The following is a 16222-nucleotide window of genomic DNA, read 5'->3' as shown; positions in this document are numbered from 1 at the left end:
CGAATTGAAGTTTAGCACAGCCTTTCACCCCCAAACCGATGGGCAAACAGAAAGAACGATTCAGACACTCGAAGATATGCTCAGACTGTGTGTGTTAGATTTCAAGGGAAGCTGGGGAGAACATCTACCGTTGGTAGAATTCGCTTACAACAATAGTTATCAAGGTAGCATTGGCATGGCGCCGTACGAAGCCTTGTATGGAAAGAAGTGCAGATCGCTGATATGTTGGACGGAAGTAGGAGATAAGGCTCTGATTGGTCCCGAGCTAGTCCAAGTTACAACCGAGAAGATTAAGCTCATTCGTCAAAGGATCAAAACTGCTCAGAGTCGACAGAAGAGTTATGCCGACCAGAGAAGAAGAGAGTTGGAATTTGAAGTTGGGGATCATGTATTTCTTAAAGTTTCGCCAATGAAAGGAGTTTCTAGATTTGGAAGGAAAGGTGAGTTAACACCTCGTTACATCGGGCCGTTTGAAATTCTTGAGAAGGTTAACACAGCTGCCTATAGACTTGCTTTACCACCAGAACTGAGTCAAGTTCACAATGTATTCCATATTTCGATGTTGAGGAAATATATTCGGGATCCGCTGCATGTGATTGATTATTCCGGGGTTGTGGTTAATGAAGATTTAGGCTATGAGGAGAAGCCGACGAGAATTATTGGCAGACAAGTGAAACAGTTGAGGAGCAAATCTATACCAATGGTGAAAATTGAATGGAAAGAGCATTACGGCAAGTATGCTACTTGGGAAATGGAAGAATAGATGAAAATCCGTTATCCGGAGTTATTTATGGAGCAAGGTAATTTAAGTTTGGGGACCAAACTTCTTTAAGGAGGGTGGGATGTAGCAACCCTCACCTTACACTAGTCATACTTGCATACATTTATGTGTAATCTTGTCTTGTTTTGCTTGAATGTTGCTTGCATGCTTTGTTCTTGTTTGGTGTGTTACCGAGATCATCCTAAGCCTAGTCACCTTTGAACCCTTTTACACTTGGAACCACTCTGATTGACCTCCTTTTTCACCCTGGCATATTGGCCGAGATGTCCCTATCTAGGCCGAGGTGTACAGCACCAAGGCCGAGATGTGTATTATCTAGGCCGAGATGTTTATCCTTATACCTAGAGACCTTGTTGCTGGAATGGTACGACCTAGGCCGAGGTGTGGCACATCTAGGCCAAGGTGTGGCACAGCTTAGTCAAGTGTTGTCCTTCCAAGCCGATATTATTTTTGCCGAAGTCTTGCCCTTAGCCGAGGTCTTGCCCTTAGCCGAGATCATTACTTGCCGGAGTGCCTTGCCGTGAATCTTGTTAGATACGCTTTGTCATAGCCTTGTCTTGTCAATCTATCACCTTTTTGAGGAGAACCAACCAGCCGTTGCCACGTGTCCGAGCTGAGTGTTAAATCAGCCGGCAGAGAGAGAAACCTATCATTTGCTATATCCTTGTTTTTGAAAAGGAGAGAGAAGCTCTAGAGAAAGAAGAAGGAGTTCTTGAGCGAGAGAGTAGACTTCAAGCTTGATCCCTAGAGATTAAACCGTTAGATTCGAGTTTTGAGGTTAGAATTTTGGTTTACTCTCGTTGTTCTTATTGGTTCTCTAGCTGCATTGCATGATCGAATCTGTGCTGCATGCCATGTATTGATTTAAAGTTGGTTTTAGAAAGAGAAAATAGTGTTCATGTGTTCTTCATGAAAAGTCTTGTTTTGATCCGGAAGTTTGTATCAGAAACCATGTTATTATGTTTGTTTTCCCATGATCTTCTTGTATGGGTATCCAGGTCCATGTTTTCGAACTCATAACATGAAATCCCAGACCTTGTAATAACAAGTTTTGATCTTTGCATTCATCATGTTCATGTTCTTCATGTTCTTGAGCAGAGAGAAACCCAGATTTTCCCGACTTCATTTCCTTGACTGTGGCCATCAGGACCACACCTCGGCAAGAAGGTGTGGGACCTCGACCTAGACCTGGTTGGTGCCCAGCATGTTTTCCCGAGATGAGAAACAGTGTTTTGTTTTGGTTTGCCTTGGCTTGGAGAGAATGCCGAGATCATTTGCATTCATATAAAGTTCGTTTGAAAGTGCATTCAATAAACTTGCCGTGTGTTTGTAGGACTTGGACTTGCCTCGATCCCGACGTTTGAAGAACTATGTGAGTGGTATTTTTAATAAAGATATGTTATAAAGCTTTGACAAAACCTTGTTTTGCCTTGTTCGGAAAATATTTACAAGCATGAATGATTATTCCTAGTTGCAATAAATACTATCTTGTTTTGATGACAATCTTAGAAAGTCCGTATGTGCTAGAGGACTATAAGCATTTGTAGCACAATCTTGGAAAGTCCATACGTGCTAAGGGACTCTAAGCATTTGTAGCACAAGTCCTTAGTGTCCGGGGACTATAATGCAACGACACCATTGTTTTGAGATCTCGCTTGTCTTGTCTTGTCTTGCCTTGCCACCGACGGTTTATCGCGTGGGTTTGCTTGTCCGGAATGTCATCCCTTGTATTACATTGATGCTAGTAAGCATCCCTTGAAGCTTGAAAGACCCACTAGATGAACTTGGTTCATCCCTTGATTTCATACTAGATATGTTATGTATTGTTTTGCTAAGGATCTTGAATATCAGTCATGCAAACCCCTTTATTACTTATACCATTCACTGAGTATCCAAACTCACCCTCTCTATATATATGTAGGTGATGAGCAGGACGGCGGCGACTCCTAGATATGTTTTGGATTCGTGTTTTGCAACATCTTGAAGATCATGCTTCTTAGCTTGCATTTTATTGTATTCTGTATATGATGTCTTGAGAAGCCTTTTGGTCAAAATGTATTTTTGTACTTCATTGTATTTGTATTTAAGTTTCAAAAGCTATGTAAAGATGTATGCTTTTCCATAGACTTATGCACAGCTCTTATGGACTAATTAGATTTACTTATATTGCTTCCGCACTTGTAAGCCCTATATATTATACTCTGATTGGGTGTGAATTTTGAAAGCTGGCCTTCGGTAATCCCAGATTACTGGCCATCATGGCACCATTCTACTAGGGGCGGAATGGGATCGTGACACCGTTACTTACTTGCATCACCATGGCTATGAACAAAAGCTTCCTTGGTACCGCGGAAAGGTACTAACAATTTTTTGTTCTCAGTTTTTCCAAATATGCTTAGTTTTAATCAATTCAAAAAAAAAAAAAAAAAAAAACCTTTCCCCCAATCTCATTTTTCTCTCTAAACAGGAATTGAGCTACTTAAGGAGAGGGCTAACAACCATTGATCGCGATTATGGATGGATCAACATTCCACCATGACATTGGTTTAATTGCGAGAAACTAAGGCTGTGTTTGGTATAAATTTTCAATTACAATTTCACCTTTTCACGTGAACAAGGGGTTTGGATGGGCTTTTTAAAAATTAATTTCACCACACATTTCAAAATACATTTCTATTTCAAGTTTGGCTGAGCTCATTCCAAAACAAACTTCCAATGCAAAACTCTTTTCTTTTCATACAGTTTTTGAATTTTTTGAGTCTATGAGACATCCCTAAGCATCCCTCCGGATGTCCGGCCAGTTGAGCACTACAATGGTTTTTTTTTTTTGGTAACTCTTTCATACATACATACATGTGTTTGTGCTATTATAGACTAATTTTCTGTTGAAAGCGAATAAAAAAAATTGAATAAAATTGAATTGTGTGTGGTAAACTGTGTAGATGCTAACAAAATAATATTTTAATTTTTGTTTGACTCTCACATACATAATACCTAATAAATTTTTTGGCTATTCATTTGAAAATAACAATACAATAAATAGCAAATAATTCGTGACAGTAATTATTAAAAATATAAAAATATTTTAACTGAAAAATATTTATAAAAAATTCGAACCAAATATACAATCAAAAATTATTTTAAATCAGTAATTGAATATTTATTTTGAAAAAAAAAAATTATTGTCTTTGTAATATTTTCAATTAAAAAAATTGATTAATGTTATTTTCTGTTAATAATTAATTTTTTTAATTAAATTTTAAAAAGAATTAGCTTATTGATCAAAATTTTCAATAGAGTTTTGAGTAGTATTTTTGGTTATGAGTTATAACAATTTGAATTAAGTTTTGAAAATTCTTTTAAAATTTCATAACCAAACAAATTTTCTTATTTCACATGTCACGTCAAACATTAAAAACTCAATCCAACACTCAACTCAAAACTCAATTCAAAACTGGTAACAAAACAAATTTTTTACACTCAAATTATAATTCTAAAACTCACAAACTCAAAATATAACTCTATTCTCAAATCATATTTAAAAAATTCTACCAAAACCTACCTTTTTTTTTTGGTACGTTACGCCTACAGGGAAGAAGTGGGAGCCTTGATCTTGTAACGTTGCTTTTCTAGTTTAAAACTTTTTTCCTTTTTCGAATTTTTCATATAACAAAAGGAAAATATATATATATATATATATCGCTAAACAATAAATTACAAAAATTAAAAAAAAATAAAAAATAAAAATAAATTGGCTAGCTTTTTTGGTGTCATCCTATTGGATTCGGCAATTTTTTGGTAAATAATTTTTTATTTTATAAAATCTAAAAAAAAATTGGTGCATTTAAAATTTTACTTTCTGTTACGAAAAAATAGTTTGTGAAACTTTTTTAACTAGTTACTTTTTTGTGAAAAATTATCACATTACATTACCCTTAAAATGTTGTAAAGCCTTTTGTTAACCTAACCAATCAGACACAACGGAATTTCTTAAACTGTTAGGGGTAAAATCATATTTACAGCTAACTGCAAGGATTTTCTCAAAAATAAAAATTAAGGAAGAGTTACTTATTTAGTCAAATTAAATAAATTTTTTACTTTTTGACTTTCTTAGTTGAAAAGCAACTTATTTCGTGATTGCAAGGTTTATCACATGAAAAAAAAGTAGTTGCCAAACAAAATCATGACTACAATGTGCAAAAACATCTATATCTTGATTTTGAAAATTAAATGCATACAACTAAAACCACCTTGATGAGATTTTCTATTGAACTCACCAACTTCAATTCAGATTAGTGAACAACTACGAAGTTGCGCCACAAAAAGGCACCAAAAGGAGGGAATTTTAGTGATCTATGTCTTCTTCTATCAACAACCTCTGGTTATATAAACAATTCTCTCATGTAGAGGCAGGCATATATTGAATCTCCCAGACGTTCTTCATGCTAAAAATTCTATCTCAGCGGTTTAGAAGGTACCCGAGCATGACACTGACAAGTGCCACCATACAAACAAATAGGAAAGGAAATCCTGCATGAACTTTTCGTACAACTCTCTTGCTCATCAACAAAGTCTGCAAAAGCAATTAAGCCAATGTCAAGAAGCAAATCCAACAAGTATGTCTCCAAAAGTGAAAGTCGTAGAAAAAAAGCAAAAATGCAAAAGCGATGCATTGACTATCTTATAGATTTGCTAGAAATTTTCACCCCCCACTTGGGTTATTTGTTTTGAGAGTGAAAATAGCACAAAATACAAGAGTTTCAAAATGAAAATTTTGGAGATCAAGAAAGAACTAGAAACCGATTACCATACAAGTTTGTTAAGCAAAGGTCCATTGAAGAGGTCTAAAGATGTTATTAATGACTATTTTCACCTATTGGTTCTTATGGTATTCTAAGAAAATGGTTCTCTATCCAATACAGATACTCTCTATGCAACTTTTGCGAGTACAAACTAAGCCACTGGATCTTGGATTCATAGGTAGGAAAGGGTTTCAATGGCTAATTGGGTTTATAACTCATCTTAACGGCCATTGCTGTTAGCCTTCATTTAAGTTACCCCCAAGAGCAATATCAACAGTGTCTTTAAATAAAGACAATATAATGGAACTCCATTTAAATATCATAGAATAGAGTAACCGGGCCCTTAGATACACTGCTGGTGTACATGAAAACACTAAACAAGAAGAGAATGCAATGATGTAGTACCAATTCTTGCCGTAAACTTTCCCTCTCTTGAGCATTCAATCTCCTCTCCTCTGTTAGTTTTGAAATGATAACTTCAGCCTGCAAAAGTAAATTCGGAAAAATCATGAGCACTGTTCTTTGAACATATAGCAGTGGAAAGGCAATCATAAACCACTTTCTAAATCCATTAAGTGTATTAAATTTGGAAATTTAACAGAATGTTTCAGTCTTCAAATTATTGACCATTCCATTTTATCCTCAACTGGCAGGCATTCTCATCCTACAAAGTGTTCACAGCAGGAAATGAAGCCAAGTGCATAATTGATGCTGAAGCATTTTTAATGTGGTAAATTACACTTTGCGCTTATGTACTTTACCTCAAATCTCATTTAGTACCTGTACTTCTAATTGTGGCAGTCGAAAACTGACTTTTGGTCAAGTTGCAATGTCAAACCTCGGTCAATGGTTGCCAGTAAATTTGACTGGAATTAGACATGTAGCAGCACATGGCCTAATTTGGCAATTTAAATCTCCCAAGTTTTTCTCTTTCATGAAGATTCACTTTATTCACTGATATTTGCTTTGATGGAAACTTCTTTAATTCACGTGACATTCATCTGGCCAGTTTTGATCATTTTCTATACGGAACTTGACAGGAGTATCGATATTGATGTTGAAACTTGACTAGAAGCATAAGGTTTTGACTGTCACAATTGGGAGTGAAGGACCAAGGTGAAATAAATATGGGGTAAAGTGCAAGGCTGTATGGTATAATATACTCATCTTTATGGAATCTAAAGCCAATCTGTCCACAAAAAAAGGGCAACCAAGTCCACAAGGATCCCACAGTTTATCATATCTTTCACATGGATTGAAAATAAAATATATCTAGAAGAAATTAGGTATAGCTTCCACATTAACAAGCACTCATAAATGTATCCCTCATATAAAAAAAAACAAGAGACGTTGGAGGCATAAAATATCAAACTAGGTATAGCTGCCAGAGAAGTCTCATTAAACCCAGGTACCCTGGCAACTAACCAGCGAACAAGGAAAGCCACATGATTAATACAAGTAGTTGGAAACCAGAAACCCGGGAGAAAACTGACCTCACTTAGTTTTGATTCAAGTTCATTTAGTTTTGATTCAAGGCTTTCGAATTTCCTCAGCACTTGATCTTTCAGTATTGAAGGTTCATAAGCCGGCACCTGTTTCAATGTTCTATTGATTGGTGAAAGTACCGGAGAATTGGGGGGACTGACAAGGACCACTTTCAGCTTGTTCTCTTCAACGTATCTGACATCATCTTTGGCAAACTGCCAAACTAAACCGTGAGAAACCAGAATAGTAAATCAGGACCAACAACTTTATATACAACTACAAAACAACTTACAATGCTAGGAGTAATATCATCATCACTGGTCCCTGCAGGAACAACTGTGCTCTGAACTAAAAACTGGTCTTTGCATATCATGTCAGGAGGAGCCACCCTATGTGATTGCATCTTAACTACATAACACCAAATTTGTCAACCATGAACAACCATAGACAAGGACAACAAACATTTAGATAGTATGATGAATGTAGTAGATGTGAACACAATATTTGAATGTATCAACATTTTCTAAAATCTGCAATAATATATCAAGTTTATTTCAGATGGCAGTTTAAAGATTGTGTAAATTTAATAATGTGCAAAGAGATTACTTTTGCTGCCTTTCTTTTCTTAATTTTCCTCTTTTTTATCTAAGGACATTTCCCAGTGATGGGAAAATAATGATATACTAATCTGAGTCTATAAATTTATCTATATCCACGAAAATGAAAACTGTCCTTTTACCTTAACCAAAACAAAAAGAATCCAAAAAATTGCCTCTGATAATGCACAAACATTGTAAGAAAAATTGGGGGGCCCGAGAAGCTCGGAAAATCATCTGAATGAGTATTGGTTGGAGCTAGAGGGACAAAAATTTAAAGCCATGGCCTTTCCTTCCTTTCCTAACAAAATTCCATAAAAATCCATAAACTTTATAACTTTTTTCATTTGGTCCAATGCTCCCAACACCCCTATCATCAGTCTATTTATCAACTAGCATTCCAACAACAATGATGCCTAATATGATCACCCCAGGATAACCCCCTATGCTTTTAAACTAAAATAGCTTGGCATGCGGCCTTCTATGAAACATCTGCACAATTTTAATTCAGGGTTTGAATTATCACTCCATGACAATAGTCTACATGCATATTCAAGATCATCTGTCCTAAAATAAGAAATCCTAAAATAAAGCACAAACAAATAAATCAATTCCAAAAATATTCCGTCCTTGCCTCACATAGGTATGAATGACGGATCCCCATCAGTTACTGCTATCCAACTAATTTCAAATACCCTTTACTAAAGTTTTTTCAGTTCAATTACTAATAAAATGAGAAGTATGCACTCCTTACTCAATTGTTGATACCAATATATATAGGTAACCAATTTGTATGTGTGCTTTAGAAAATGCAGCAAGTATTTATTCATTTTTCTTCTTTTTTCTGAAAAACCTTATGTTACATTAACTTTCACTTACAATAAAAGTTACAAGACATACCAGTGAATTCACAAGTTGATTTTGGCTTAATAATGGCTCTGTTCGGTCGCACGGAATAATTTTTTGGAGATGTAGCTTTAACCTGCCAAAAAATCCATTGATTATATTTCCACCCACCATTCCATTTAGAAAATGCAATATTTCACTAGTACTACTCATGCGAATAAAACATGATTTGTTTGTACCTTAAACGCAACATGGTTGTTGGACTTATTGAAGAGTCGAACAGAGCACGTTGACTGCTTCTTCAATTCAACTATAAAAGAAAAAAAGGAATAATATTAGGGCATGTTAATCAATTAGTTTGAAATTCGAAACACAACAAAAACAAATGAAATAATATGTTGAAATAAAACAAATTCGCTCCCAGTAAGAAATTAAACCAATTTGTTTTCATTTTTGGTATCTTGTTAACATGATAAGAAAGTCACGGCAATTTTTATTTTTTATTTTTTCCCAAAATAAAAAAATAATGCATCAACAATGAATTGTACTCTTTATTCAAAAAGATTGCTTTAGATAACCAATTGGTAAGTGAACAAAGAGTATATATAAAATATAATATGTACTAATATTTACAAAATCAAATGTATGGAATTGAGAGACTAGGAAAACAGATGATCGAGATTGATAAGACTCACATATGAACTTGAGTTCACGGGGATGAATTTCTAAAAGCTCTGCGGTAGTTTCTGCCAACTTCCTTTTCAAGTCAGCCACTTGAAGTTCTTCCTTAATGTCATCTGTCACCTTCTGAAACTTATTTTGCAATTTTCCATTTTTACTGCCCTTTTCCTTTGAAGAATAAGCTGAATCCGAGTCTGAGCCGGAGGAAGAAAAAGAAAAAGAATAATCTCTATTCCATTTTTTCCTCAACTGGCAGGCATTCTCATCCTACAAAGTGTTCACAGCAGGAAATGAAGCCAAGTGCATAATTGATGCTGAAGCATTTTTAATGTGGTAAATTACACTTTGCGCTTATGTACTTTACCTCAAATCTCATTTAGTACCTGTACTTCTAATTGTGGCAGTCAAAAAACTGACTTTTGGTCAACTTGCCATGTCAAACCTCGGTCAATGGTTGCCAGTAAATTTGACTGGAATTAGACATGTAGCAGCACATGGCCTAATTTGGCAATTTAAATCTCCCAAGTTTTTTTTTTATGAAGATTCACTTTATTCACTGATATTTGCTTTGATGGAAACTTTTTTAATTCACGTGACATTCATCTGGCCAGTTTTGAACATTTTCTATACGGAACTTGACGGAAGTATCGATATTGATATTGAAACTTGACTAGAAATATAAGGTTTTGACTGTCACAATTGGGAGTGCAAGGACCAAAGTGAAATAACTATAAGGGTAAAGTGCAAGGCTGTATGGTATAATATTCTCATCTTTATGGAATCTCAAGCCAATCTGTCCGCATAAAAAGGGCAACCAAGTCCACAAGGATCCCACAGATTATCATATCTTTCACATGGATTGAAAATAAAATATATCTAGAAGAAATTAGGTATAGCTTCCATATTAACAAGCTCTCATAAATGTATCCCTCATATAAAAAAAAACCAGAGATGTTGGAGGCATAAAATATCAAACTAGGTATAGCTGCCAGAGAAGTCTCATTAAACCCAGGTACCCTAGCAACTAACCAGCAAACAAGGAAAGCCACATGATTAATACAAGTAGTTGGAAACCAGAAAACCGGGAGAAAACTGACCTCACTTAGTTTTGATTCAAGTCCATTTAGTTTTGACTTCATTTCCGAAACATCTTTAACCAACTTCAGCTCCTCCATATCATTCATTGTTTTATGTTCTACATCTGTTATTGGCTCATCCACATCCATCCTTGTTTTATGCTCTACATCTGTTGTTGGCTCATCCACTTCCTTCCTTGTTTTATACCCGACATCCATTAAAGGCTCATCCGCATCCTTCCTTGTTTTATACTCTAAATTCTTTGCTGAATTTACCTCCTCACTATTTTCTACTTTGGACTCCACATCCTCAGTAACCTGACACAAACGAAAAATCAAAATCACAAATATACTATATTTTCAGATACAACACCAAGGGAAAAGAACTTCATTATAATATGACAGATAGCTTGAGTCATATGCTGAATCCCTAACTCAAATCTCTTTCCTAACTGGTCAATTTCCAGAACATAATGAAGCTCCAATGTAACCATTAGATTCACATGTACAATTCCCCGAATAGACTTACATCATGTTGATGTCCACATATAAAATGTACATAGATGAGCCTGATATCAAAGTAAAAGGAGAATCTCTTACTGTGTGACGTTGGGTAAGGCTTTCGACTTTCCTCAGCACTTGATCTTTCAGTATTGAAGGTTCATAAGCCGGCACCTGTTTCAATGTTCTATTGATTGGTGAAAGTACCGGAGAATTGGAGGGACTGACAAGGACCACTTTCAGCTTGTTCTCTTCAACGTATCTGACATCATCTTTGGCAAACTGCCAAACTAAACCGTGAGAAACCAGAATAGTAAATCAGGACCAACAACTTTATATACAACTACAAAACAACTTACAATGCTAGGAGTAATATCATCATCACTGGTCCCTGCAGGAACAACTGTGCTCTGAACTAAAAACTGGTCTTTGCATATCATGTCAGGAGGAGCCACCCTATGTGCTTGCATCTTAACTACATAACACCAAATTTGTCAACCATGAACAACCATAGACAAGGACAACAAACATTTAGATAGTATGATGAATGTAGTAGATGTGAACACAATATTTGAATGTATCAACATTTTCTAAAATCTGCAATAATATATCAAGTTTATTTCAGATGGCAGTTTAAAGATTGTGTAAATTTAATAATGTGCAAAGAGATTACTTTTGCTGCCTTTCTTTTCTTAATTTTCCTCTTTTTTATCTAAGGACATTTCCCAGTGATGGGAAAATAATGTTATACTAATCTGAGTCTATAAATTTATCTATATCCACGAAAATGAAAACTGTCCTTTTACCTTAACCAAAACAAAAAGAATCCAAAAAATTGCCTCTGATAATGCACAAACATTGAAAGAAAAATTGGAGAGCCCGAGAAGCTCGGAAAATCATCTGAATGAGTATTGGTTGGAGCTAGAGGGACAAAAATTTAAAGCCATGGCCTTTCCTTCCTTTCCTAACAAAATTCCATAAAAATCCATAAACTTTATAACTTTTTTCATTTGGTCCAATGCCCCCAACACCGCTATCATCAGTATATTTATCAACTAGCATTCCAAACAACAATGATGCCTAATATGATCACCCCAGGATAACCCCCTATGCTTTTAAACTAAAATAGCTTGGCATGCGGCCTTCTATGAAACATCTGCACAATTTTAATTCAAGGTTTGAATTATCACTCCATGACAATAGTCTATATGCATATTCAAGATCATCTGTCCTAAAATAAGAAATCCTAAAATAAAGCACAAACAAATAAATCAATTCCAAAAATATTCCGTCCTTGCCTCACATAGGTATGAATGATGGATCCCCATCAGTTACTGCTATCCAACTAATTTCAAACACCCTTTAATAAAGTTTTTTCAATTCAATTACTAATAAAATGAGAAGTATGCACTCCTTACTCAATTGTTGATACCAATATATATAGGTAACCAATTTGTATGTGTGCTTTAGAAAATACAGCAAGTATTTATTCATTTTTCTTTTTTTTTTTTTTTCTGAAAAACCTTATGATACATTAACTTTCACTTACAATAAAAGTTACAAGACATACCGGTGAATTCACAAGTTGATTTTGGCTTAATAATGCCAATGTTCGGTCGCACGGAATATTTTTTTTTTGGAGATGTAGTTTTAACCTGCCAAAAAATCCATTGATTATATTTCCACCCACCATTCCATTTAGAAAATGCAGCAATGTTTCACTAGTACTACTCATGCGAATAAAACATGATTTGTTTGTACCTTAAACGCAACATGGTTGTTGGACTTATTGAAGAGTCGAACAGAGCACGTTGACTGCTTCTTCAATTCAACTATAAAAGAAAAAAAGGAATAATATTAGGGCATGTTATTCAAAAAGATTGCTTTAGATAACCAATTGTTAAGTGAACAAAGAGTATATATAAAATGTAATATGTACTAATATTAACAAAATCAAATGTATGGAATTTAGAGACTAGGAAAACAGATGATCGAGATTGATAAGACTCACATATGAACTTGAGTTCACGGGGATGAATTTCTAAAAGCTCTTCAGTAGTTTCTGTCAACTTCCTTTTCAAGTCAGCCACTTGAAGTTCTTCCTTAATGTCATTTGTCACATTCTGAAACTCATTTTGCAATTTTCCATTTTTACTGCCCTTTTCCTTTGAAGAATAAGCTGAATCCGAGTCCGAGCCGGAGGCAGAAAAAGAAAAAGAATAATCTCTATTCCCATCTTTTTCATCCTCAACTAATGTCTTCTCCACCGACTTCCCGCCGCAGCTGCCAAAAATCGATCGCAGAAACCGGGAAAACTTTGAGGGTTTTTTAATAATGGATTGTGGTTGCTGATCCATTGTAATTCTTGGTTGGGAAAAAAGACAGAAGGAAGACAGTTGTAGAGATTGCGGTAGAGATGTAGAGATGTAGTGAGTGGCTTTTATCGTGAGAGGGAGTTCATTTTTTTCCATATTCTTGTTTTGGTAGTTTCTTTTTTTCATATAAAATTGGGGCATCAAATGGAAAGTATTCACATTTCCATTCCACATTTCCTTAACTCTCTATCTCTCTCTCTCTCTCTCTCTCTCAGTGTGTGTGTACGTGTGTGTGTGGGAGATGAAATATTTCATGATCAACATTTCTTAAATTGCAAAGTAAGTTGAGTAGTTAATAATTTTTTTTTTTTGGAAGTAATGGGAGATGAAAATTTCGTTCTAATCATCCTATTGTATTATTGTGTTGAAAATAAATTTCTTTTTGCCGAGCGAAATTTTTTTAAATTAAATTTTTCTCTATTAAAATATTGAAAGAACTTAACTAATATGAAAATATTGTATGTCTTTTATGTTATAAAATCTTAATATTAGATACCTTAAAAAAATTCTATTTTTATAATAGTTAAGGTTCCTCAATATTTTTACAGAGAAAAAATTTGATACAGAGAAATTTTTCTGATTTCACAAAAAAATTTCACCAACAAACCTTAACTAATAAAAACAACATGTTGGACCTCTCTTATTACCAGGGTCGGCCTTGAGATTTAGGGGGCTTAAAGCGAATTTTGAAAATGGGAGCCCCTCTTACATTAAAAAAAAAATTTATGGATAAAACGATATGTTATAACTTTTTTATTTATTTGTAACCACAAAAAATTTACTTGTACATATAATCATTAAAATTATAAACAAAACAATTTAATGAAACAAAATTAAGACAAAAAAATTAAGAAAAAATTATTCAATTAAAACTGATAAAGGCCTAGGTAAAAAAATTTGAACAAAATTATTTATTCCACTAAAATCTAATAGATAAAGAAGGTAAAAAAAATTTTGGGCCCATATATTATATGTATTATTTTTCTTGGACCCAAACACTTTTTATATATATATATATATTTTCATTTTAATAAATATGGGCCAAACTACACTTATAAAAAAATATAGACCAAACTACACCTATAAATAAATATGGACTAAACCATATATGGACCCAATAAAATATTTTGAGACCCTTTAAATTGATCCAAAAACCCAAAAAAAAAAAAAAAAAACATTGAGCCTATAATATTTTATCAAATTTGGAGGCCCTATTTTTAGGCCAAAATTTTGAGGCCTAAGGCTCAGGCCTTACTGGCCTTAGGCCAGAGCCGGCCCTGCTTATTACCCAAAATTAGAGAGAGATATTTCACTAATTCTCCTTTTTTAAAAACCAAAAATATTGCCCTAGTTTTATAAAGACAAATATAATAAAATTATTTGATTACAATTGTGGAATCCATTTTTTTTTTTATAACTAAACTTACTATAAAATTATATAAAATAAACCATTCAAATCGTAAGTTGTGAATTTAAGTCCCGTATAAGACGTTGGGAGTGATTCCATTTTCCTTTCTCCTTAGATATAGGCCATACGGTTAAAAAGGGTAATAAAATCCCCTTATTCTTTCCCTTAAATACATGCTAGGGTAAATTCTTTATAATAAAAAAATGGTAATCAAATCCCCTTATTATTTCCCCATAAATATAGGTGAGGATAAGTTCATAAAAATATAATAAAAAATAAATAAATAATGGGACAACGTCCACCTAGGGTAAATTCTTTATAATAAAAAAATGGTAATCAAATCCCCTTATTCTTCCCCCATAAATATAGGTTAGTATAAGTTTAAAAAAATATATAATAATAAATAAATAAATAAATAATGGCACAACATCCACAAAGTGGACCCAAAACTTCTATGACAAGGTGTGCACATCGACATTGTGTATTCTGGGTTAGCATCATTTTAAATAGCATTCAAAGCTACACCAAATGCAACCTATCACCTTGACCCACTCATAGATAGAACTTGTTTAGGAAGATATTAAAAAAAAAAAAATCAATTTACTAATATATCGACTTATTTGGATTATATCATCTCTTTATTTATTTATTTTTTTCTATATTTTTTTTAGAAAGTCAAAAAATAAAAAAAAATGTCGCTTTTCAAAATAGGCTAGGAATTAAATGTCTGATCCAATAAATTTAAAAATCTTTCCAAAAAATTTAAGGACTTTAAAATTCTTACATTATTCTTATCAGTCTATTGATTTTAGATTGTATGCTAATTTTGTAAAATTTGAAGAACTTTTATACATTCATCAATTTTTTAAAAAAAAATTAGTACGCTATTAAGGGTTATCACCAATGCCTTTAAAATAAGACTAACAACAAATATACTTGCCGATAATAATAAAAAATAAAAAAATAAAAAACTATGCTTAACAAAGAAAAAGGTTAATAATTAATAAAAATTCCATTATTTTGACCAATTGAATTTAATAATTTAAGGGTAAAACACCAATAAATCTCAAAATATGATCTTGTAAATGGTTTAGTCCTCTTTTTTTTTTTTTATGAACCCAAAAGTCCTATTAAAGTGGAAATTGCACAAAATGGTAGTCATTTATACGTTTAAGTTTAATTTTTTAGAGATAAAAGTGGATTTCTCCAAATGTGAAATTACATATTTACTGATCAACATTACATTTAAGTTTAATTTTTTAATTTCATGATCAACATTTCTTAAATTGCAAAGTAAGCTGAGTAGCTAACATTTTTTGGAGGTAATGGGAGATGAAAATTTCGTTGTAGTCATCCTATTGTGTTATTGTGTTGAAAATAAATTAAAATAAAATTGCTGATTTTAAAATATTAGTTAAGTTCCTATTGTGTTATTGTGTTGAATTTAGCCAAAGTCTTTTGCTGAATCATTTTGTTTTCAAGGAGAGGCTTGTAGTTGAATTACTAGATTTAGTGGTTGTACATTAACTTGTGACTCGTGAACTCATGTTTCTTTTTTCAAGTGTAATAATTTGGTGGTGTGGCTTAAGGTGATCTACTTGTATACTTATCTCCTATTAGGTTCCACTTGTTCCTTTATGTTTTTTTTTTATTTATTTTAAATTAGTTAGA

The 16222-nt window shown here is 33.5% G+C and overlaps 1 protein-coding gene across 1 annotated transcript; it reads right to left on the bottom strand.

Moving 5' to 3' along the window:
• Positions 1–4965: 4965 nt before the first annotated feature.
• LOC114275144 (uncharacterized) lies at positions 4966–13698 on the bottom strand. The gene is made up of 13 exons (XM_082869972.1): positions 12780–13698; positions 12530–12600; positions 12339–12423; positions 11128–11243; positions 10868–11050; positions 10289–10585; positions 9206–9458; positions 8750–8820; positions 8565–8646; positions 7361–7476; positions 7077–7283; positions 5989–6066; positions 4966–5354 (listed from the first exon to the last, which is right to left on the bottom strand). Exons 1-13 carry the CDS (start codon positions 13315–13317, stop codon positions 5241–5243), a joined length of 2211 nt encoding a protein of 736 aa, XP_082726098.1. The 5' UTR covers positions 13318–13698; the 3' UTR covers positions 4966–5240.
• Positions 13699–16222: the final 2524 nt, after the last annotated feature.

Source organism: Camellia sinensis, chromosome 5 (assembly GCF_055761805.1).
Source record: "Camellia sinensis isolate YWXY chromosome 5, ASM5576180v1, whole genome shotgun sequence".
Lineage (NCBI taxonomy): Eukaryota > Viridiplantae > Streptophyta > Magnoliopsida > Ericales > Theaceae > Camellia > Camellia sinensis.
Note: the sequence above shows the minus strand (reverse complement) of the source record. Positions and strands in the feature narration are given on the sequence as shown.

Coding starts and splice junctions, on each gene's coding strand:
- LOC114275144 (XM_082869972.1), bottom strand. CDS start 13,317: ATGTGGAATGGAAATGTGAATACTTTCCATTTGATGCCCCAATTTTAT. Junction 10,586..10,867: donor GCCTTACCCAACGTCACACA/GTAAGAGATTCT, acceptor CGTTTGTGTCAG/GTTACTGAGGATGTGGAGTC. Junction 8,647..8,749: donor ACAACCATGTTGCGTTTAAG/GTACAAACAAAT, acceptor ATTTTTTGGCAG/GTTAAAGCTACATCTCCAAA.